Source organism: Hylobates moloch, unplaced genomic scaffold (assembly GCF_009828535.3).
Source record: "Hylobates moloch isolate HMO894 unplaced genomic scaffold, HMol_V3 SCAFFOLD_8, whole genome shotgun sequence".
NCBI lineage: Eukaryota > Metazoa > Chordata > Mammalia > Primates > Hylobatidae > Hylobates > Hylobates moloch.
Window position 1 is genome coordinate 14,295,699 of NW_026652283.1, and position 25,984 is coordinate 14,321,682.

The following is a 25,984-nucleotide window of genomic DNA, read 5'->3' on the forward strand; positions in this document are numbered from 1 at the left end:
ATGGAGGCTATGGTCTGAATAACAAGAAGAACCAGCCACGAAAAGGCCAAGAAGGAGGATGCCAGGCAGAGGGAACAGGCAGGCCTGAGTATAAGTCTTTTAAGGCATGCAATTGGAATATTATTTTCAGAGTAATGAAGGCCATTTAGAGAACTTAAAATAAATAATCCGATTTACATTTAAAACAATCCCTCTGGTCGCTTAATGAGAAAGGGATTACTATATCAACCATGAAAGTAGGGGAACTCATTAAGGGTCTATTTGTGCCAGCTTTAAAAATAATATTCTAATTCAAAGAAGTGGCAAGAGAGTGATGGTAACTTTGACTACAGTGGTTGTAATGGAGATGAAGAGAAGTGGACAGAATTCAGGAGCTCTTTTGGAGGTTGTGTCCACAGAACTTTCTGATAGGGCAGAAACAGGAAGTGAGGGAAAGGGAAATTAATGACTCCCAGGCTTCACTCTTGAGCAACTAGGACGAATGGTGGCTCAATTCACTGAGATTGAGATGACTAGTAAAACTATAGGAGGAGAACATTTAGGGTGAAGTAAGAATCAAGGATTCTTCTTTGGATGTAAAAAAATTTAAAATGATTATTGGATATCCCAGTTCAGATGTGAAGGCCAGGGGAGAATTCTGGGCTGGAAATATAAATTTGGAAGTGTCTGGATGAAATCACCAAGTAATAAGTAAAGATAGAGAAGAAAAGAGAAGCCCTCAATTAAGTCTGGAAGAGCCACCCCAGCAGTTAGAAGTTCAGCTTAGCAGGAAGAATCAGAAAGAGAGAGTGGAAAGGAACAGCTAAGGAGGTCAGAGAACAAAACAAAACAAAACAAAACAAAAAAACCAGAATTGCACACCACCATCATCAAATTTCTGCTTTATCCTGACCACAGATATGTTCGGGCACGTTCGAGATAAAGAATCATATAACTTTAGTGCTAGGAGAGCTTTTGGAGATAATTCAGTGCTATGTCCTCATTTGAACAAGCTGGAGCTGAGAGAAATGTGACACGCTTTATACATTACTAAATCTTGGTCCAGAAACAGTCATTTCATACTTTTTATCCATCTGCTGCTTCTATTCCTGGACTGGGGTGTGGCCTTTTCCCTTCAAACTTCATTTTTTCTATTAAAAAATTTAACAACAGGGAGGAGCCTCATACCCACTTTTGTGACTTTCTGTTCCTCTTTTGGAATTTGGACTTAGGGACATTGCCTTGATTTTCTTAATCTCAGTCACAGAAACTTTTATAGAGATTAGAAATCTTTAAAACATAATTTGGCTATGGACAAGAAAAAAATCAAAATACTTTGAAATGTTAAGTATTTGGGGGATAGCAGGTTTTTCTCTGTCTCTCTCAAATATGGATATGGATATAGATATATAGAAATCTGTAGGCTGCCAGTCAGCTAGAAAGAAGCTAATAAAATGCTTAAGGTCTTACTTATACTTTCTCAAAAAAAATTATTCATCCTGTGAATCAGCGAATATTTATTTAGCATTTACTGTATGCCACACACTATTCTTGGTTCTGAGCATACAGAAATGAACAAAACTGACAAAAATGTCAACCCTCATTCTAATGGAGAAAAGGAGATGATAAACATAAATGTAAGAATGTTAAATGGTGATAAGTGTCATGGAGAAAAGTGAAAGAGGAAAAGAGGATAGGAAGTGCTGTGGGGGATGGGTGCAATTTTTGTGGGAAGTAGAGTAAGTGTCACTGTGAAGGTGATATTTGAGTCAGAGCCTAAAGGAGATGAGGGAGTAAACCAAAGAGATCACTGGGATGAGATTCTGTAGGCAGAAGGAAGCACAGGTGCACAGCTATGGAAGCAGTAGTGTTCCTGGCAAGTTCAAGGAAAAGTCAGGCAGGCAGTGTGGCTGGAGTGGAACAAACAAGGTGGAGAGTCGTAGATATGGGGCAGAGAGGTAGCAAGGGAACAGACCGTGTAGGGTCATTGAAAAGACACTTTCCTGTGAGTGAGATGATTCTCCATTGCGTGCTTTAAGCAGAGGCGCATAACCTAACGGGTTTCACTGGGTCACTCTGGTGATAATAGATTGTTGAGAGCAAGGATAAGGGCAGGAGGGAACCAGTTAGGTAATCTGACCATACCTCCCTGTTGCCTTAGACAATACCACTTTACAACTCTTATGGATTAGTTAAAAGGCAGTAATCCTCTTTAGGATTTGGGGCAAGCCTTTTCTGCCCCAAAAGTGTTCCCGTGTGGACATTTTTGATAAATTACATGGTCCCCTTAAAGTTTAGAGAACACTGAGTCTGTCCAGACAAGAGATTATACTTGTTTAGGTCAGACTGGGAGCCACAGAGGCGATGAAAAGTGGTCAGATTCAAAATTTATTTTGAAGGTGTTGCTGAGAAAATATTCTGATGGACTTAGATGTTGTCTATGAATGACTAAAAGCAGCCTAGAGACACAGCAAGATTTGGGGCCTAAGCAATTGAAAAGACAAGTTTGATTTATTAACTTGGAGAAGATTATGGGAGAGGCTGGTTTGGGGCAATGTCAGAAGTTCAAGTCTGGGTGGGTCAACATTTTGAAGGTTCCTATGAAACCATTAAATAACAAATACTGAGCAAGCAGTTAGATAATGGAGCTTGGATTCAGTGAAGACTTCAGGACTAAAAATATAAATTTGAGTGTAGGCAGGAGACAGATGTGATGAGTTAACAAAGACTCAATAAAGAAAAAATAATGCTATCCAGGAACTAAGCCCTGGGCCACTCCATCTTTAAGACGTGGAGATGGTGAGTAAAAACCAGCAAAAGAGACTGAGGAGCATTGGCCAGGGAAGCAAGAAAGAGCACAGAAAAGTGTCCTGTCCCAGGAGCCAAGGGAAGAGAGAGCCTCAGTGATTGGAGACTGCCCAGGTCAAACCTGTGAACAAATCTGGTAAGATGAGGAATGAGAATTGACCACAAATCTTAGCAGCCCAGGAGTCACTGGTGATTTTGAGAAGAGGCATTTGGGTGCCATGGTGACGGAAAAAAAAAATCTAATTAAAAGATGTTCAAAGAGAATAAAAGGAGAAAACCATAAAATACCTAGAATAACAAAACCTTTGAGGATTATATTATAAAGGGAAGGAGAGAAAATGCACAGGAGCTGAAGGATAGAAGAATCCAAGAGTTTTTGGTAGTTTTTTGTTTTTATTTTGTTTTCTTTAAGTGAGTGAAAACAGCTTGTCTGTAGGCTAAGCAAAATGATTCAACAAAACAGAGAAAACTGTTGATGCAGGAGAGTTAGAGGTGAGACTTGGTGTGATGTCCTTGATTGGTGAGATGGAACCCCGGGATCCAGTAGAAGGATTGGGTCTGGATATATCTTCAGGAAGACAATTTCAGACAAACAGACAGTATGGGCATTAATGGGATAGTGAGCAGAGTGAAGATCATGATAGCAGCTTGTGGATGGTTTCTTCTGATTGACTTCTTGTCAGATAAACACATGCATGTTCTTTAGGTTTGCAGGGGGCAATACCTGCCGTGCTGCTCTTCTGATATATACCTCCATGGCCAGCAGCCCCATGCAAGCATTGTTTTCTGATTTAGGTTCTCAGTGACAGCCATGCCACAGTCCCATGGCTCTATACCTGGGCGTGACACCAACCAATCCCTCGCCTCAATATATCCCTCCTCACGCAGTCTTCTGAGTGTCACCGTGGTTTGTCAACTGCCCAGAGGCATGCCAAACCATTTTAGAGCTTCTATTTTTTTTTTGAGACAGAGTCTTACTCTGTCATCCAGGCTGGAGTGCAATGGCCTAATTTCTGCTCACTGCAACCTCCACCTTCGGGGTTCAAGCGAGTCTCCTGCCTCAGCCACCCAAGTAGCTGGGATTACAGGCACACACCACCACGCCCGGCTAATTTTTGTATTTTTAGTAGAGACGGGGTTTCACCATTTTGGTCAGGCTGGTCTCGAACTCCTGATCTCTTGATCTGCCCGCAAATGCCGCCCACAGTGCTGGGATTACAGACGTGAGCCACCGAGCCCAGCCCACTTTAGCACTTCTCTAAAAGCATTTCTCCTGCCCATCATAAGGTACCGCATATTCTGCAGGTACATGATTCTCTCCAATGTATTGGAAGAATCTGAAGGATGGACACATAGGGCAATGACTGTGAAGTCTGGCACTGACCTAAATACACAAGCAAGTGCCCACTCTGGAAAAGTTGGTCTTCTAAGCAAAGGAATTTTTCAGGAGGCCTGGTCATCCCCACTTATATGCAACTGAGCGGGAAACTCACTGACTGGGAGGAAACCAGGTGTAATAGGAAGGATCCTTGATTAGGGGTCCAGAGGTGTGGATCCCAGGTCTTGCCCTCACAAACAAATTGTGTTACCATAGCAAAGTAACTCAGACCCTCTGAATTCCAGCTTCCTATCTATAAAATGAGTCTGGGCTAGATGATCTTTTATGCTCCTTCAACTTTTAGAATTTCATTCCATACCTGAGTCCAGAATAAAAGCAACAAGATTAATGATGCAATGAAAGTAATGACCTTATTCTAAGAATTTTGCAATATATGACTCCTAACAAAACAAAAATGCTAAGTAAAAGCACATATTCCTGGAACCACTGAAAAAGAGGAATTCAGATATTTATTTTGAAACTAAGCAAAGAGAATCAGAAGGGTGAGGGGGTGGGAAGTGGGTGGATGATGGGAAATTATTTAATAGGTACAATGTATGTTATGTGGGTAAGGAATACCCTGAAAGCCCTGACTTCACCACTATGCAATCAATGCATGTAACGAAATTACACTAGTATCCCATAAACATATGCAAATTTTTTTACATTTAAAAAAAAAGAAAGTAATGTTAAATGGGAGCTTTCTCTGAAAAACTCTATTGATCTTCAGAAGTTACTTAAGGTACTAAAACTATCAACCCATCTAGTGATTCACAGGAGAAGGTATTATACTTGCTATCTCTAGGCCTTAAAGAATATAGGTAAGGCTGGGCACAGTGGCTCCCTGCCTGTAATCCCAATCCCAGCACTTTGGGAGGCTGAGGCGGGCAGATCACTTGAGGTCAGGAATTCGAGACTAGCCTGGCCAACATGGTGAAACCCCGTTTCTACTAAAAATACAAAATTAGCTGGGTGTATTCATGGGTACCTGTAATCCCAGCTACTCGGGAGGCTGAGGCAGGAGAATTTTTTGAACCTGGGAGGCAGAGGTTGCTGTGAGCCGAGATTGTGCCACTGCACTCCAGTCTGGGTGACAGACTGAGACCCCGTCTCAAAAAAAAAAAAGTAGTGAAAATGACAGACATTTCTAACTCCTGAGAAAATTTTATTTTTATATATGGGAAAAAGGCCTCATAATTTAATGTGTTTTCAGGTGCTAAATATTTGCCTGAATTTTTTTTATTTCCTGTTGTTGTTTTTTAATGTTCAAATTACTTGTTAAATGTATCTAGGAAAAGAATTTCCCTAAGTCAACAAGACAAGGTCTAATAAACTTCAGGTCTAACAAAGACTTCTGCTGTTTAACGTAAATATTTCTCTCCTTAATTTCATTGCATATCAATCTTAACTCACCCTGAATAATTTCTATACCTCTTGTTTATTTTCCTTTCAGATAGTGCTTTCTTTTGCAGGTGTTATTTTACCAGCTTGAGCATAGTTTCTGCAGCCTGCACTGCTTACGTTGCAGATGTTCCTTTGGCCAAGTCGAATACGCTATATGACTTACACTGCTTAACATAGAGTTGCTTGAGTTGAGGAAAGTAAAAATAAATTTAAAAGACTTACTACAATATAGATGTTAACAATTATGCTTTGCATATGAAGAGCATTCTAAAAAACTGTTATCAGTGAGGCTAAAGATTGAAAATAAATGTTGTTATGTGGATCACGGATTAAGATAATTTTAACAATACTTTTCTACTTAATTTTCCTTATTACCAATGTTGCACATTTGTAAAATGACTCACCACGCTGGTCCTTACGGACATAATCTTGGCCTCATAAACATCATTCTCTAGGCAGCTAAATTAATGAGTCACATTAAAAGAAGAAACAATGTAATAGCTATCAGAGGAAGATGGGTTTTAGACAATAAACACATTACATTCTGCTCCTAGGCTAAATATTACATCTGACTATTCCCTTTGGAATTCCTGAGAAAAATAGGAGATTTGCTGCCAGAGCACAGAATAAGAATCAGACACTAGCTCATACTTCAGGAAGGTCACTTCCACTCCCCAGAGAGCCTGGGCAACAACTCGAGCCTCTCATAATCCAATCTAAATTAAATGGTAGCAATGGCCTTGCAGCCTTCCAGTCTACTCATATTCTATGCATTGTACTTGATTTTCTTATAAAATTAGGTTGGATTCTCAGTCCAAACCCGGAGAGGCGTGGAATGAGAGAGAAGAAAAGAAAATAGGGAGGGCCAGCCAGTTGAGTGTTAGAAAGCTTTTAGAGGGTATTTAAAAGCAAACAACCCTATATCTATACCTCATTTTATGAAAATGGTATGTCTATCCCCCTTACCCATATACATAGGTACTCATACCAAATATCATGGACTGTGAAATTATTTTAAACAAAAGGACGTTTGACATTTTGGAGCATGAGAATATTGAAAATGTTATGATTGAAAATGTCATTTAGAGAGATAAAAAGCAATAGCCAGGAGATGTTCCGTAACTAGTATCTACGTGCCTTTACATTATATAAAGTGTTTGTGTATACATTGTCTTAAATTCCATTTACTCTTCACAACATTATTGGGTTTTTCCTGTCCTTCTGCTTTAGAAGACAGACTGTATTTGATATTTTATAGGGTTTTTTTCCAATCCCTCATGTGCAGAAAGGGACATATTTGGTATTTTGAATAGTAAGAGACTGTATTAGTTTGTTAGGGCCGTCATAGCAAAATACCACAGACTGGGTGGCTTAAACAACAGAAATTTGTTTTCTCACAGATCTGGAGTCTGGAAGTTCAAGGTCCACGTGTGAGCAGAGTAGGCTTCTCCTGAGGCTTGCAGATGATCACTTTGTAACTGTGTCCTCACATGGTCTTTTCTTTGTGCACGTACATCTCTTTACTGTCTATATTTCCTCTTCCTATAAGGACACCAGCCTGATTAGATTAGGGCACATGCTAACAGCTTCATTTAAATTAATCACCTCTTTAAAGGCCCTATTCACCCCAGGTGTGGTGGCTCACGCCTGTAATCCCAACACTTTGGGAGGCCGAGGTGGGTGGATCACTTGAGGTCAGGAGTTTGAGACCAGCCTGGCCAACATGGTGAAACTCTGTCTCTACTAAAAACACAAAAATTAGCTGGGTGTGGTGGCGGGTGCCTGTAGTCCCAGCTACTCAGGAGGCTGAGTGGGAGGATCACTTGAATCTGGGAGGTGGAGTTTACAGTGAGCCAAGGTCATGCCATTGCACTCCAGCCTGGGCGACAGAGCAAGACTCTGCCTCAAAAAAAAAAAATTATAAAAAATACCGTCACATTCTGAGGTACTAAGGATTAGGGTTTCAGCATATGAATTTAGGGGGAGGGGATATAATTCATCCCATAACAAAGATAGAAAGCAATCAAAATGCTTTTGATATCAGTGTATTCTCTATCATATGCAATTGCCTAAATAGTATTTAGCCACTATCCACTTGAATCTTGTGCTTCTGAGGATGGAAAACATGAGTCATGTAAACCAGGGATGTCCAGTCTTTTGGCTTCTGGCTTCCATGTGCCACATTGGAAGATGAAGAATTGTCTTGGGCCACACATAAAATATAATAACACTAATGAATCAAAAAAAAAATCGCAAAAAAATTCTCACAATGTTTTGAGAAAGTTTATGAATTTGTGTTGGGCTGCATTCAAAGCCATGCTGGGCGGCATGCGGCCTAGGGGCCGTGGGTTGGACAAGCTTGATCTAAACCATCCTAGGCTGTGGCACTGAGCTGGCCTTGACTTCTCATGAGATGTGGGTCCCCTCCAGCCAGTTTTTGCCAGAAATTTCCAGACTTCTACTCTAGGCAATAAGAAGAAATGCTCTAACTCAGTACTATTCATTTGAAACATAATAAGAGCCACATGTACAATTTTCAATTTTCTAGTAGCCACATTAAAATTGGTAAAAGAAAGAGGTAAAATTGAATTCGATATACTTTATGTAACCAAATATATCCAAGGTCATATTGTTCCAACATGTAATCAATATAAATAATTATTAATGAGATATTTTATTCTTTTCTCACACTGGGTCTTCGAAATTCTGTCTGTATTTTACATTTGCAGCACCTCTCAATTTGGACTAGCCACATTTCAAGTACACAACAGCTACATGTGGCTAGTGGCTGTGTTGGACAATTCACATTTCAATTCTTACATTTTAAAACATTTCCTGGGACAGTTGTTGTCTTGAGTAGGAAAATCTAATTATAAGCACTCCTAATTCAATTATACTTTCACTTGTGAAATCTTGTAATAGTAATAAGTTCATAATTATAGTAACAATAAATTGTAATAACTTTCTTTGTTTCCTTTGGGATACGAGAGTTAAATTTCTGCCTGATTAATTTAGGGAAGCACACCAATCACGAAGATCCTGAACAGTCCTCAAGCAGGTGATTTATGTATGTTATTCATTGACCTACAGAGCTGACATGTAAACGTCTTCCAGAAAAGTGCACAGTGATCACAGGTGCAGGGACTTTGAAATAATCTATTGCCCTCATATTCCATCCAAAAAGAAAAATCTGTTATGTGGCTGTTAGATGTCCCAGACCTTTAGGAGATTTTCCTGAGAATCTTATCACCTAGAGCCACATTCTCAGCCAGAACAAAGGAAACCCTTACTGCAGTATTCATGTCATATTCCTTGGACCACTGGGAGCTCTTGCAATAATTCATGATAGTTCTTGACTCTGCCCCTGAAATTTGATAATTTTATCTACATGAGCACCATAAAAACAGAAGAGAACATTAAGATACAACCCCAGCATGTCTGGTCTTGCCTGGTGCTTGAATCCTCCTCTTTTGGTTGATGAGTCTTGACTCATGTTTTAAATCAGCTGATAAATAAGATTTATTGAGTACCTATAGGTGGCTACTTCAAATGAAGACAAAGTCATTTATAACACATGACCCCTGTTCTTAAAGAATCTAATAGGATCTACTAGAATCAGGCCTTCACTCACATAGATTATATAGGAAATAATTAAAGGCAGTAGAATGTCAGAGAAGGGATAAATCATCAAGAGAAAGAGTCACCAAATGAGACTTCAAGGAGGAGGTAAGACTTTTTCTTGACCTTCGAATGAGCAGAATAAAGAGCATATTGATTGAAGGTAAACATGGGCTGACATAGAGCACTGCCCTGAAGGTCAGTGAGAAGACTGTCTTTCCCAGGAGGCAACACATCTGTGTGTCAGGAATGGTGGTGAAGCTGGTCGGATAGCATGCAGCCAGTTTAAGCAGGATCTTAAAGACATGGTATGTTTGGATGTGATACCACAGACAATGCACAGACAGGATTTAACATGAGTGAAATGGCATTTTACGGTGATTTTAATCCATCGTTGACAAAATGAAGAAAGAACTGATTAGAGCCAGGGAAAAAGAAGTACAGCACATTTGTGATGATCAATAAGTACAATCACAAAAGTCTAGACATGCAATATAATTTAAAAATAGATTAAAGGAGACCGGGCATGGTGGCTCATGCCTATAATCCCACTTTGGGATGGCTGAGGGAGGCAGATCACGAGGTCAGGAGATCGAGGCCATCCTGCCCAACATGGCGAAACCCTGTCTCTACTAAAAATACAAAAAAATTAGCTGGGCATGGTGGCACGCGCCTGTAGTCCCAGCTACTCAGGAGGCTGAGGCAGGAGAATTTTTGAACCTGGGAGGAAGAGGTTGCAGTGAGCCGAGATTGCACCACCACTGCACTCCAGCCTGGTGACAGAGCGAGACTCCATCTCAAAAAAAAAAAAAAGATTAAAGGAAAAGGTAATAAGAGTTTTTAAAGATGTGCTCTCTGGGACTGAGAAATAAGGGAAGAGCCTCAGAATTGTGACTAAGGAACAATTCTGTAGTGTGCATTTAAAAAAAAGAAAAGCCTAGGATCAGCCTAACTAATCATTCATCTATGCCCCCCGAACAACTTCACACTTGGTTCCATAGATTCAAGTTCCACATGAGTCAGAATCCCTGAAGGACATAATCCTATTAGCAATGGCAGTTATAAAGGAAGTGAGAAGTGGAAATTGACCTCTGTGTTTCATTAGCAGTCTTCCTCAGAGCAGAAGTGGGACAATACAATGCCTGGAGGACTGGACAATTCATTGCAAGTGAAAAAGGGGTCCTGACATCTATTGTGAATTCTGCTTGCCTAAGAAGAACTCATCTCTTTCCTCCATCAACTCTTCTGCCTAACCTTGTCCAGTTGCTGCAGGAAAGAAACATGCTTCTTTTTAGTTGGACATAAGTTTAGGCAATCTGTGATAAATCATGTCAAAAATGATTTTGACATACTTCTTTGTCCTGGGCAGGGCCACAATGATGATATTCTAGAAACAAGGTTCAAATCTTCCCACACAAAGATATGTACCTGTCAAAGCAGTGAAATGGATGACAGGACTTTTTCAAGCACCTCTAAAGGACAGGAGCTGGAGAACAGACTTAGGAGAGTGGGGCAGAAAATGAAAAATCCAAGTAGCAAGCAGGAAGAAACCTACAACAGTGGGTAGTTGTCCGACAGGTGCATATAGGTGGTTGGAGGATGCTGTTATGTGAACCTAGCAGCAAGACACAATATGTCCAAATAAGCAATGTCAGGGGTTCTGAGAGCAGGTAACGGGGACTCCAGCTTAAGACCTTGAGTTCAGGCACAACACTCTGCATACTGGGGGACCTAGAGGGAAAGACAACATCCAAAAGACAGGGTCACAGGCAGAAGACCAGGAGACATTCAGGAATGGAGAATGAGACAGCAGATGACTATTAGAATTGAGGAACAGGCAGGGTTTTTTGGTCTCAAGAGAGCAATGCCAGTGACTCAATTACTAGAAATAAGTATGAAGAGGACAGAAAACACAGCTTCCTTGACAAATGGATTTATTTATTATTAAGATAAAATGTCTAAGATAAAAAATTTATGTAATGTTTTATTAATCATCCAATCTCCTTCTATCAACTCTTTTCTTAAAAAATTATATTGTCAGCCAGGCACGGTGGCTCACACCTGTAATCCCAATACTTTGGGAGGCCAAAGTGGGCAGATTGCTGGAGCCCAGGAGTTTGAGACCAGCCTGAGCAACATGGCAAAACTCCGTCTCTGCAAAAAATACAAAAATAAGCCAGGTAGTCCCAGTTACTTGGGAGTCAAGGCAGGAGGATCACTTGAGCCAGGGAAGATGAGGCTTCAGTGAGCTGTGTTCGCACTACTGCACTCCAGCCTGGGTGACAGAGTGAGATCTCCACCTCAAAAAAAAAAAAAAAAAAAAAAAGATACTATCTGTTTAGCTTTATCTTTTTAAATTTTGACTAAAATTTCAAGCAGCCGTTTTTCTGTCTGAATTGTTCCAGATAGTTTCCAGAGAAAGGAAGACAGGTTGTTGGCTAAATACCAAACTGCATCTCATCATTAGAAGCAAGCACACCAAATTTCATTTTTCTCCACCTTTATTAAGTGCAGATTTTTGTTTCTCATCCAGGAAGTTCTGTATTATCAGGGCAATGCTAATTCCAGTGTAAATGACACAGAAACTATTAATAGATTATGTCTATGATGAAACTGAAGTAGAAAACAGAAGTGTTCTGAAAAGAGAAGTAAAAAAAATGGAAGGGGGAAAAGGCAAAGTATTCTGCCTTCCAAGTTAGATAGCTATCTTTATGAAAGGACATATTTCAAAGGCAATATAAAGTCTTTATGGTGCTCTTACCTACCTATATTTGAATTGGGGGATGCTTCACCTGCTTACTGTGAAAGAAGAAAGAATACACTTAGTAAATTAAATTTTTTAAAAAACTTTGTTTTTGCTCAGAACCAGCTCCACCCAAATCACTCTTCGCAGTGAACAAAACCCAGACTTCAGTGACTTTGCTGTGGATGGAAGAGGGAGTAGCTGATTTCTTTGAAGTTTTCTGTCAACAAGTTGGCTCCAGTCAGAAAACCAAACTTCAGGTACTGTACCTTTTGATCTGCCTTTTCTCAGTTAACTTTAGTAAGGCTAATTATCTGGGCAAAATAAGAATCTTCTATTTCTTTGAGCTACATAAAATGAAAACTGTTTATTTGCTCTTTTGTGTTTCAGTGATAGAAATTAGCAGCAGGCTTAGACCAAGCCCAAAAGTTGTTATGAGAACTTTTATCTTTGTCTGTATCACTTGTTCCTAATTCGTAAGTCACTCCAGGTCAGACAAAGGAATAAAGTTAGTAGGCCATTGAATTGATCAAGGGAAGAAAGACCCTACCATATAAAATGTAATTTAACAAATATGAACCAATTGCCAAGTATATAAAAGGCACTGTATAGAACACACATGATAGAATCAATATTTGCCTTCAAAACATTTTTATATGGTGTGGACATTGCATAAGTACAGAAAAAAGTAAAGTAAAATATAAGTACCACAAGAGAGGTCCATACTACCAAGAGAATTTAAAAGAAACGTGAATATCTAGTTTGTAAGGGGGACAGTCTTGTTGCAAAATGAAGACTGAGAGAAGGCTATTGCTAAAGCTCTAGTATTCCAAATGGCAGATACGATAAACAGAGTTGTTCACCAGGTCAGAATGAATGGAAGGAAAGAGATGAACCTGCAGTTCTATGAGTGGCAACGCCACAAGGAAAAAATATTTCACAGCCAAAGGTGAAAGGAAAAGGACAGATTTGTTAGGGATTTTACATAATACAGTGTGTAGACTAATACTGTGAACATAAGTAATTGATCTTTTTTAAATAATGAAGTTCATGAGATTGAGAAGAAAAAAGGATTGCTGGGAGTGCAAATCTTTTCATATTGAATGCTAAGACAATTTGCTTTGATTCCTTTCTCCTTTTGAGATTCCCTTCTATGAATGTATCTCTTGTTGATTTGTACTGAACAGCTGAATTTTCTCTATTCTAAGAATCCGTTTGGAAAATAACTGCTCTGCCAATAATGGATTTTCTTCTCTATAACTACAGTGATGCCTTCCTTTAAGAAAACAATGGTTAGTTAGCTACTTGCTACAACTGAGTCCTGTTAGCAAAAGCCTTTCCTTAGAATAATTCTTTCATAGAATAGTGAAAGAGAAGGAAGTGGAAGAAAATGCTGATGGCTCTCATTTCTTTATGAAGGGTGTTTCAAAATCTTGTTTTGAAAAAGATGCTGGCTCATCTTTTGCTATTGTGCAGTAGTACTTGTCACTAGTCTGGCCGTGGGTCCACCAAGCTAGCAACTTTTTTTGACTCAAGAATAAGTTAATACTAAATGTTTCTTAGTGCAAATAGTTGCCATGCATTAGTGGATGTTATATAAAAGCTAAGAATGCAGACAAAGGTATAGCGTCCTTAATATATAAAGAATTGCTACAAGTCAAAAAGGTAAAGGTCAACAACCCAAAACAAATATTTCATAGAAAAATAAATACAGCTAGGGCAAGAGCAATATTGTGTGGCTACAGAAGATTAAACTTTTGTAGTCAACCGAAAAAAAAAAAAAAGAAAAAAAAAGAAAAATAAATACAGAAGTCTCTTGAACAGGTGAAAACTTGAGCAACCTCACTTATGGTAAAAAAAAATGCAAAATAAAACTACAATATACAATTTTCACTAGTAATAATGGAAAAGCTCAGAGTTTGCGAATCTATGGTACTGGAAAGAATGCAAGGAGGCAGGCATTGTCACACATTGATGCCATAGGTGAGTAACTTGAAAAATGTCTGTAGAGAACTATTTTTCAATACCTTTCAAAATTTTAAATGTACACTTTTTGACTCAGCAGTTCAAAGAATGTGACACTAGCAAAGAATATATGAGTATATGTGTATGTGTGTACGTTCACACATACAAACATATTACATGCATATATTGTGTGTATATATGTGTATATATATATACATATGTGTGTGTGTCTATATGTATATGTGTGTATCTTCCAAAATTTGTGAAACGAAGTTCATTGTTGCATTGTTTGCAATAGCAAAAAATCAGAGACCATTTACACGTTCATCAACCGGGGCTCATTAAATAAAGTACGGTATGTCCTTTCAACGGATTTCTGTCCAGCCCTTAAAAAGAATAAAACAGCTTAATCCGTACTGATATGGAAAAAGCACCAAAATATATTGATAACTAAGGTAAAAAATGTGCAGAACAATTTGTAAGCTAAGCCATCACTTATGTTTTTTAACTGTGTCATATATGTTCATACATCCATGAAATGCATATGGGAAGAAAAATAATGCCTGACGACATGGAATAAAGCTACTTCCATGGAAGGGAATTGGTCAGATGGGGAATCAGGAAAAAAGGAAACATTTTTCAATGCTATTCTTTGTCATCTTGTACATTTTTTACTCTGTCAATCTATTACCAACTCAACTATGAAATGTATTTTTTAAAAATATAGATGAAGTTAACCTAAAATTTATCTTATTTTCTGAAACCCCAGGAACCAGTCGCTGTTTCTTCCCATGTCGTGACCATCTCCAGCCTTCTTCCTGCCACTGCCTACAATTGTAGTGTCACCAGCTTTAGCCATGACAGCCCCAGTGTCCCTACGTTCATAGCCGTCTCAACAATGGGTAATTACACACATTAGTGAAATCTGGTCTCTGGAAGTTCTTTCCATATTTTTTTCCATATTTTTCTCACATTTTTGAGTTTATATATATGTATTTGTATCAATATTCCACCAAGAAATCCCAAGCTTCGGAGTCAGAGAGTCCTTAATTTCAATCCCAAAGTGCACTTACTAGCTATGGAGTTAGAGAAAGACATTTGGTGCCCTTGAGCTTTTTTTCATCTGTAAAATTGGAATAATAATATGTAACTTTCTGAGTTGTTTTGAAGCTTAGAAATAAAATACTGAAATCCTTAGTATATGCTGTCTAAATGCTAGTTGCTAACTCATCTCATCTTCTTCAGGAATAGGCACAATACTCTGATCAATCCAGTTTCATCTATTTAGCCTTGGCCTTCATCTGTCACTGATCAGAGAATGACATAATTGATAACTGGGTCAAAGCAAGAAAGTTTCCAATCCAGCCAAAAGTATAAGTGGGAAAATTAGAGGTTAATGAAAGCTCTGGAATGATGCTGTTTATTTCCTTATTCTTTTCTTAGTTGTATTGCATGTGTTACTCCTGGTTTGTTAGAGTCTGATTCTGCAACCTGAGACCCGCTATGAAGCCTCTTGTAATAAAGCCACTTATAACTTTACCAGTTTAGTTCCATTTCTGTAATATTAGTCACATATTTAGCTGCTATATTCAGGGATGACTGGAGTGGACTGTTTTCTTTTTTCTTTTTCTTTTAGGTTTTCTGTTTTTAGTTTTTGTTTTTTCAGAAGAGAGGACAAAAAATATACCTGCAAAGTATTTTAATGGTCTCTCATTCCTAAATCCTTGTACACTTTCTAAAATATACAGTTGACCATGAATAATGAGAGACTTAGAAGTACCAACCCCTGCATAGTTGAAAATCCTTGTATAATTTTTGACTCCCCCAAAAGTTAGCTACTCATAGGCTACTGTTGACCTGAAGTCTTACCAATGATATAGACAGTTGATTAACACATTTTTTATGTTATACTTATTATATATTGTATTCTTACAATAAAGTAAGCTAGAGAAAAGAAAACGTTATTGAGAAAATCATAAGGAAGAGAAAATATATGTACTACTCATTAAGTGGAAGCAGATCTTCATAAAGATCTTCCTCATGGTCTTCACATTGAGTAGGCTGAGGAGGAGGAGGAAGAGGAGGGTTTGGTCTTGCTGTCTCAAGGGTGGCAGAGAGGAAAGATAATCCATATATATGTGAACCTGCACAGTTCAAACTCATTTTGTTCAAGGATCAACTGTACCTTAATGTCCATCATTCCTTGTCAGCTCCATGACAATGTAGCATAACAGGTGATATTATTAAACTTATTTATAAATGAGGAAAATGAGGCCCATAGGGCAGATGAAATGGCTTCTCTCCAAATAGCAGTACTCAAATGAGCAAGCTCTTCTGTTCATGAGTCCATTGTTCTTTCTATTTAAGCACTCTATTCATAAACTGGAGCCAAGCTGGCCCAAATGGGAAGTGGTAAATACCCAAAACCTTAGGGATCAGATGCACTTGCTCATTCTGTGATTTTATGATCAATGCAAAAGATGGTATGAGTCCTCAGGCCCATCTTAAAGAGTTTTATAAGAATATTTAACCTATGTTCCTGCCTTTAATATCCTGTTCTTCTGGGTAGTATGAAGAAGCAGACAATGTGTAAGTGCCATAGGAGACAAGTCTTTATATAGAGTACATGAAAAGGACGCGAACCCTGTTCTTCAGGGCCCTACAACCTATTAATAGGTTTAATCTCTTGAGTTGTGCAGATGGAAAACCTCTAAACATATGGCCACGGATCATCAGAATGCCTGCTTCTAGTAATGTGTTAAGTGGTTCAGCAGATGGTAGTTTGCTAATGTCTTTTTGATATACATTATTAGTTGTAAGCAAAGTATACAGTTGTGCTTTCTGACTTCAAAATCATGGGCGTAAAATAAGAGGTTGCCATCCTCTAAGCTTGCGAAAATGTTAAAAAACGATAATGCATGATAATGACTTCTATATTTTTAGCTTTCAAATGAATTTAAACGGTGGCACAGGTATTCTTCATTCTTTAGTTTCCCTGTGTAAGAATATCCTGAATGTTGTAGGCCTTTGAAAGAGACTCAATTCTTCCAGACACCTGCATACCACTTATCAGTCTAGTTTGCTAAGTTACAGTTGACCAGGAAGAGGTCATTGTTGGCTTGGGGAACATGATTGTTACTATTACTGGTATCATCGTAAGCTCACTGCTCTTAAGACTAGATAAAAAGCAATGAATAGTTCTGTTTGGTTCCCTGTAACAGAACCTATGATGAAAATGCACAACTTATCTCTTTAGTTACAGAGATGAATCCCAATGTGGTAGTGATCTCCGTGCTGGCCATCCTTAGCACACTTTTAATTGGACTGTTGCTTGTTACCCTCATTATTCTTAGGAAAAAGCATCTGCAGATGGCTAGGTAAGTTAAGTTTTACTAATCTTTTATCCACAATCTTTAAAATATCTTTATCTGCCATATATATATTGTTTTTGCATACCTAAGTTGTATAGCGGTATATTTGATTTTAGTTTTCAGTGTCTGTTTCTATTGTGTGTGTTTTCTAAATAGACTTTGAAACATTATATTGGAAAATATTATCATTGAAATGAGAAAGCAAAGGATTGCTTGTTTACACAAAGTCAGACCTCTTGCTATCAATCTTGACATTTGAAGTAGCCCATATATGGGGATCCATTACATTTGGGTACTTTCAGACACATTTAGAGTAAGAGAAATATCTATGACTGTTTGGTATAGTTAATGAAAAAAGTTAATAAAAATGGAGATGACAAGAAAGAATGGCAGGGGGAGAAACCCTCTCCATAATTTTAAGCTGTTCTATTGGAAAATATTTGTACAGTTTATGATTAGGTCCATTAGCAGTCTCTATTAGTTTTATTCCTATTACTCAGAGTTGCAGCCAGCTTAGTTTTTCTTGCAATTAGAAAAGCCTTTGATTTATGATTTCAGCTCTTCCCTGTTCCTTTGACCACTGATGCATTGCTCATCAGAGCACATTCTCAAGTAGTTTCTGTGCCCCCCTGTATTATCAGAACAATCTATCAATTCCCTTAAAAACTGTTGCTTATTTGAATACTACTTGGTTTGGGAAATTTTGTTAACATTTATATTTGCCCAATATTAACCTGCTGAATTATAAATTAACATTTTTCTCCTGTCTCAGAGTTCTATCACTCACATATTCATAAATAAATTCATCCATCCAATAGTGATCTAATCAGTGCCTGACATGGCATATCCAAAGAAAAATCAGACATCAAAGCTGTCCACTAGGAGCTTACCTACCTAGCTGGATATATGAACAGATAGATATATTTAAAGGCATAAGCTGACATGTAGCATAAAGGGGATTAAAAACAGGATGCCATGAAAGTAGAGAATAAAGACTAATTCTGAATGTGAAAATTAGCTTCTTGAAGGTTGGCATTTGAATAATCTTAAAAGGATAAGAAGAGATGTGGGATTGCACTGTAACTACAGTGGAGAGCTCTGAAATTACACTCCTTGAGGTCATATCTTTTTTTTTTTTTTTTTTTTTTGAGACAGAGTCTCACTCTGTCGCCCAGGCTGGAGTGCAATGGCGCCATCTGGGTTCACTGCAAGCTCCGCTTCTCAGGTTCAAGCGATTCTTCTGCCTCAGCCTCCTGAGTAGCTGGGATTACAGGCACGCACCACTAGGCCTAGTTAATTTTTGCATTTTTAGTAGAGACAGGATTTCACCATGTTGGCCAGGCAGGTCTCAAACTCCTGACCTTAAGTAATCTGCCCACCTCAGCCTCCCAAAGTGCTGGGACTATAGGCGTGAGTCACCATGCTCGGCCTCCCTGAGGTCGAATCTTGACTTCCAACTTGTGTGAATTTGTGTAGGTCACTGAAACTTCATGCGTTCATATTACAAATATTGGTACATATATGACAGTATATGAAACAGACAAAAATATGTGCCTTCATGGAGCTCATATTCTAGTGGGAGAAATAGACAATAAACAATAAAGATATAAGTAAAAGGACTGCCCCTTATGTTAGCAGGTGATAAGGAAAGGAAACAAGGCCAAGTAAGGGAGATAAGTAGTACCAGTGTGGGGATAGGGGTCCTCGGAGGTGGGTAGACTTCACTGAAATAGTGGCATTGGAGCAGAGACTTGAAGCACATGAGGGAGGTAGCCTGTGTTATCTGTGGGAAGAGTGTGCCCAGTGGCAAGAACAGCTGGTGTAAAGGCCCTGGGGTAGGAGCAAGACTGGGATGTTCAAAGTGTAGCAGAGGGGCCGTTGTGACTAAAGCAGAGGAAAACAAGAATAGAAGGAGATGTCAAGTCATGTAGGGCTTTGTATGCCGTTGGAAGGACTTTGACTTTTACTCAGTAAAATGAGCAGGCATTGCAGGCTCTGGGGCAGAAGATTAACAGTATCTGACTTAGATTTAACACTTTCGTTTTGACTTTTATGCAGAAAACAGGCTGTATTGAGGCAAGGACAGAGACAGGCATATCAACTGTGGTAGCCAGGAATCCAGGTAAGAGATGGTAATAGTTCAATCCAGAGTAGCAACACTGAAGGCAGAGAGAAGCCATCAGATTCTGGACATATTTTGAAAATAGGAGCAACAGGATTCGCTAATAAGTTGATATGGAATGGAAATGAAAAAAAGGAGTTGAGGCTGTAATCCCAGCACTTTGGGAGGCCGAGCAAGGTGGATCACCTGAGGTTGGGAGTTCGAGATCAGCCTGACAAACATGGAGAAACCCTGTCTCTGCTGAAAATACAAAATTGGCTGGGCATAGTGGCGCATGCCTGTAATCCCAGCTACTCAGGAGGTGAGACAGGAGAATCACTTGAAACCGGGAGGCGGAGGTTGCGGTGAGCCAAAACTGCACCATTGCAGTCCAGCCTGGGCAACAAGAGCGAAACTCCATCTCAAAAAACAAACAAACAAAAGAGTTGAGGCTAACTCCAGGTTTTTGGCCCAAGCACTTGAAAGGATGGAGTTGCCATCAACTGAGAGAGGATTCCAGGTCAGAGTTGGGGGAACATCAAGACTTCAGTTTTGGAAATTGTATTAATCAGAGTTCTCTAGATGGACAAAACTAATAGGACATAGGATATATATATATCCTATGGGTATATGGGAGTTTATTAAGTATTAACTTCCACGATCACAAGGTTTCACAATAGGCTGTCTGCAAGCTTGAGGAGAAAGGAGAGCCAGTCCGAATCTGAAAACTGAAGAACTTGGAGTCCAATGTTCAAGGACAGGAAGCGTCCAGCACAGGAGAAAGATGTGGGCTGGGAGGCTAGGCCAGTCTCTCCTTTTCACGTTTTTCTGCCTGCTTTATATTCACTGGCAGCTGGTTAGACTGTGCCCACCCAATTAAGAGCGGGTCTGCCTTTCCCAGCCCACTGACTCAAATGTTAATCTCCTTTGGCAACACCTTCACAGACACACCCAGGATCAATACTTTGTATCCTTCAATCCAATCAAGTCGACCCTCAGTATTAACCATCACAGAAATGTGAAGTTTGAGATAACTTGCAAGTGCAGGTGCAGAGGAGCCACCTGGACATAAAAGTCTAATGTTTGAAAGAGAATTTTTGGTTGAAGATACAAATTTGAGAGTTGTCGGCTCGGCACAGTGGCTCACGCTTGTAATCCCAGCACTTTGGGAGGCAGGCAGCTCGCTTGAGGTCAGGAGTTTGAGACCAGCCTGGCCAACATGGTGAAACCCTCTCTCTACTAAAAATACAAAAAACTAGCCGGGCATGGTGGCGGGTGCCTGTAATCCCAGCTACTCAGGAGACTGAGGCAGAAGAATCGCTTGGACTTGGGAGGCGGAGGTTGCAGTGAGCTGAGATTGCGCCACTGCACTCCAGCCTGGGCGACGACTGAGTGAAACTCCGTCTCAGGAAAAAAAAAAAAAAAATTGAGAGTTGTTAACATATAAATTGCATTAGAGCTTTAGACTGGATGAAATTCAGGGAGTAAATGGAAAAGAAGGCCCTGCGTTAATCACTGGAACAATCAATATTAAGGTTTTCAGGGAGAAAAGAAGATAACAGTAAGCGACTGACAAAGAGGCAGCCAGTGAAGTATAAGGACAACTAAGGGAGTGTGGTGGCCTGAAAGCTAGGGGAACAATGTGTATGCAGAAGAGATGATAATTGCCCCTATATTAGTGGAAACTTAGGAGCATTAACGCAGTAATAACATAGCGTAATACTCAACTCATAGGAAGTGTGCAGTAAATATTAGCTCATAACAGTAATGGTGGAGGAGGTGGTAATAGATGTAGTAATGCAAGTAGTGGTATTTCTGAGCATTTTTTGTGGTACATACCAAAGATATTTAGAAGAGGTGGTTCTGATTCTTTCAGCTAGTTATTAAAGCAGAGATTCTCATCATTTTTCGTGCCATGATCCTTTTTAACAGTCTGGTGAACTCTTCTAAGAATAATGCTTCCATTTTCTGTGCCTAAAATAAAATACATAGGATTATATAACTATATTGAAATGTGAGAATCATAATATTTAAAAAGCAAATGTGTTGTATGCTTTTTAATTCGTATATTAAATGTCAGTATGTAATAGTCTAACAATTTCATCATGGTGATGAATATGACCAATATTTCAAGATATCTGCAGCAAGCCTAGTATTAAAAAGTATGTAATCTCTATTGTTAGGAAATCACACATGTGGATATTATGATGGTTTGGTACCTACTTTAATGATAGAAAGGACTGCTAAGTTTAGTCACAGGTTGTGAAAATAAATATGTACCCTTTTCCCACATATGTTCATAGAGCCCTAAATTCTATCTTTGGAACTCCAAATTAAAACCCTTGAGTTAGAGGTAAAATAAATCCCATATATAGGAAATCGACATAGGAAAATTCATTAATGATGTGTAATTTATAATACACTATGATATTATATTAGTGTATTTTTCAAAAGAAGAAAATTGTTCTTGGAACACCTTAATAAGAACAGGTAGATAATTCAAGTAATTAGCACATCGTGCCAGTAATGTTAAAATCTCTGCTTCAGTTCTGAATATTAAATCCATTAATTGCATATAAAGAAAAAATGAGATACATGAGCCCCAATGAGCTGTTATTCATGCATGAAATTAGCCAAAAGGTAGAGAAGGCATGAGAATATGTTTACCTTTTCTCTACTTCTGGAAAAAAAAAAACTTCAACAGTGTTTTTACTAGCAGATTAATAGACCACATTCCGGACAATAGGCATGCCAAAAGCTTGCCTATTTCAATACGTTCCACTCTTTTATTCTAATCTCCAGTGATGAATAATACAGCCATCACAATATAAGAGAAAGATTTTGGAGGAAGTAAACAATCCACTATCATTGTAGAGAGGAAATCAAAATGCCATAAAACAAAACACTACAAAGAATTTTTGCTAAAGGTGGAAAATGCTTAGTTCATCTAGGAGAGTTTCTATGTTGCTATTAAAGGCTTTGTAAAAAAAAAAATATTATACCCCAAATAGTTCAAATATTTATTTTAGAATCATGAATGCCCTTTGGAAAGGATCGTGAAGTGAATTCTTTTGGCCTCAAATAATTTGATTTGCAACCTTGCAAAAGATTATTTCTTTTCGTTTTATCTTTCTGTTCTGCATTGTATGCCAAAAGGGAACATATGGAACTTGTATTAGCTTCTTGTATGTTGTTTTTTTTTTTTTCTTTTTCTTTTTGAGATGGAGTCTTTCTCTGTCACCCAGGCTGGAGTGCGGTGGCGCGATCTTTGCTCACCAGAACCTCCGTCTCCCGGATTCAAGCAATTCTCCTGCTTCAGCCTCCTGAGTAGCTGGGATTACAGGCATATGCCACCATGCCTGGCTAATTTTTGTATTTTTAGTGGAGACAGCATTTTGCCATGTTGGCGAAACTCCTGATCTCAGGTGATCTGCCCACCTCGGCCTCCCAAAGTACTGGGATTACAGGCATGAGACACCGCGCCTAGCCTAGCTTCTTTTTTTTTTTAATTTAATGCTGTGATGATAAGCTAGTAAAGACTCTCTTTACTTTTATGTCAACGTAAGAATGCTTTGTCAAGCAGTAACCTTGACTTTGTGGTTCCTTTAAAACAGGGAGTGTGGAGCAGGTACATTTGTCAATTTTGCATCCTTAGAGAGGGATGGAAAGCTTCCATACAACTGGTGAGTATTGTTTTGGAACAAGCTTCTACATAGTTTAACTATGCTGTGTGTGCTCCAAAGTCGATTTTACTATCCTTTGGGGATAGTTTTGTCTGATTATCCTTTTGTAATTTCAGTGATGGTAGACTTTCAATGGCTAGATCTTCACAGAATATAATGGTTTATATAAGCTCAGCGTAGTTCTGAAGTAGGGAAAACATCATGGTCTGCTCTGTATTTACAATATCAAACAAGGGACTGAAACAGTGGTGCACACACAGGAGCCCCTACCCGTGCTGAAAAAGGGCTTAAATGCAGGAGCCACACTGAACAAGTGGTGGCTAAAGGCACAAGAAGAGATTCCAATGAAGCAGCTTGAGACACATCAGCTTCTCCATTTTATTTTATATTTTATTTTATTTTATTTTTTATTGTTTTGTATTTTTTGAGGAGACAGAATCTCCCTCTTTGGTCACCCAGGCTGGAGTGCAGGATGATCTCAGCTCACTGCAATCTCTGCCTCCTGGGCCCCAGTAATCTTTCCACCCCAGCCTCCCGAGTAGCTGGGACTACACGCATGCACCACCAAATCTGGCTAATTTTTAAATATTTGTAGAGATGAGGTCTCACTATATTGCCCAGGCTGGTCTTGAACTCCTGGGCTGAAGTGATCCTTCCACCTTGGCCTCCCAAAGTGCTGGGATTACAGGCACGAGCCCCCATGCCCACCCAGCATCTCCATTTTAAACTCACATTTCAGTGCCCGAGGCAATAAGAGCCACCACTTCTGTTAAAAAGTTATACAGCCCAGTATTCAGTTCTCATGCTTACAGATAAATAAATATCAAAGCCAGGGAAGTTTCATAAGAAAACATGGCTTCATTTTTCTTTATGCTTGAGTATTAAGGACGTGGAGGGAGGAAGTGTTCGAATTTTAAAGAGCATTGTCAAGAGATTAAATTGGTTGACGTTACACCTGACAATGATAGATGAAGATTAACAATCCTATCCAGTTTAATCAATGCCCAACAAAAGTACTAATTAAGTAAACATTTAACATGAAGCTAGTACTACTTACATGGTCTAGTTTGTTTCTTTTGCAAGAAACTATGCAAAGTATACGTAAATGAATATATGTCATATTAATCATTGTTCAGTTACTTCTGTTTACTAACTCCCTAAAATGATTAATCTTAAAGAAATACACATGGGAGACTGGAAATTTTACAGAATCAATGAGGGAGGGAGAACTTTATTTAGGATATAAATTTCACTTCCCTCAGTGTAGCTGATACTCACTCTAGTTGAAAATCTAGCTGAAACCAGATTTCCTTTAATAAGACAATATGTTGTGCCATTTAAAAATTTTAACATGAATAGAATTTTGCTATTAAAAAACAACCCAACTGTGAAGAAAAAGAAATCCATCAACCCTTGATGGTGAAAAGTTAGGAAACGTTACTAGGTTTGTTCAAATATATTAGCACTCTTTCCAAAATTAAGAGATTGACTCACTGATACTTGTTTCATGCCTGGTTCACCCTTATAAAAGGCCCAATGGGAGACCAGTGATGAGTGGCCCATCTAGGAACCAATCCAATTATATGTATTTAATACTTGTGACTCATGAGAGATAGATATTAACTAACTTCACAGCCAGTCACAATTCATGGAATTTATGGGAGACCAGTCATGGGAGAACTGAAGCAAAAGAGAATTCACTTCAGGATCTTTCTGTAAAATCAAGCACATTTTGCAGCTCTTCACAAAGACAGTTTTGCCAACTCTAGCATTTTCTAGCTGACTGAGAATACATATCTCAGTGAAGATTTGTAATAACTGAAGTGACAAGGTGACAGTATTTTCCCCCTAATTCTCAGAATAACTATAGATGCAGTCACAGGATATTTTTAAATCTATATTAATGGGTGTTCTATTTGACAAGTGGTTTGAATATCTGAAATCAGGCATTTTAAATCAACAGTCGGAATTAGAATTAAAGTGAAACTCAACTATTTTTCTCCTACTTAGCTGAATATCAGTGAGGTCACAGACTAAGTAGTTGATGAGCTACTTATCTTGAATGAACGATATCCTAGTATCATCCATACGTCTGTTTTAAGGGTTATATTTATAAATTTTACAGTAATTTAAAAACAATACAGAATGTCACACTTAGTAGTGCAGCTTTATAAGAATGTCTCTTAAAAGCTTAGTCTTCACCAGAATCAGTATATGTAAAATGACCATTTTTATTTTCTCACACAAGCTGCTGTTTAGCTGTCAAATGATGTTACAGAGGTTGCTTAAAATAGGCTTAAGCATGGGAAGAATAATATCCAAGAATAAGCCTCAAGATAACTAATGAGGCATTTAAGTGCTTCATTTAACTGAATGCAAAATGTAATCACCTGGTAGCAGACTAATTAACGCAAAATAAGTTGAAAGAAATATATCTGATTACAATAAGGTCATGTGTGAATAAACACTGATTTTGTCAATATTGTAGCATTTAAGCCCTCACATTTATATTTCACAGAATGGATTAATATTTAATTGTAATTAAGGTGCTTGCATATGAATTAATCCCAGTAGGTAATTTACTGATATCTATTCACAGTTTATATTACTAACTCTTGCAACTTTTTCATCTTTCCATCTGTTATCTATTAATGCACACAGGCGTAGGAGTATATTTGCTTTCTTAACCCTGCTACCCTCATGTCTTTGGACTGATTATCTTTTGGCATTTTATATTAATCCTTGGTAAGTGATTTTTTTTTTTACTGTTTAACACAAACTCTTTAAAAGTTAGTTTTCAAGAAGTAAACAAAAAGGAAAGTTTCTTTTTAACTATTTTGTATGTTCAGTAACATCTAAAGTTATTAATCATATATTGAAGTGAATTAAAGCAGTTAACAGGACAAAGATGTTAACTATAAGGTTTTCTGTTAA

The 25,984-nt window shown here is 38.4% G+C and overlaps 1 protein-coding gene across 1 annotated transcript in view; it reads left to right on the forward strand.

Annotated features, from left to right (window-relative positions):
• PTPRO (protein tyrosine phosphatase receptor type O) overlaps positions 1–25,984 on the forward strand; it is a 256,869-nt gene that overhangs the window by 196,425 nt on the left and 34,460 nt on the right. Inside the window, exons 13-17 of the mRNA XM_032159717.2 lie at positions 12,051–12,190; positions 14,665–14,797; positions 17,152–17,272; positions 22,982–23,050; positions 25,712–25,795. Of these exons, the coding sequence (XP_032015608.1) occupies positions 12,051–12,190; positions 14,665–14,797; positions 17,152–17,272; positions 22,982–23,050; positions 25,712–25,795 (547 nt within the window). The remainder of the gene's footprint in view (positions 1–12,050; positions 12,191–14,664; positions 14,798–17,151; positions 17,273–22,981; positions 23,051–25,711; positions 25,796–25,984) is intronic.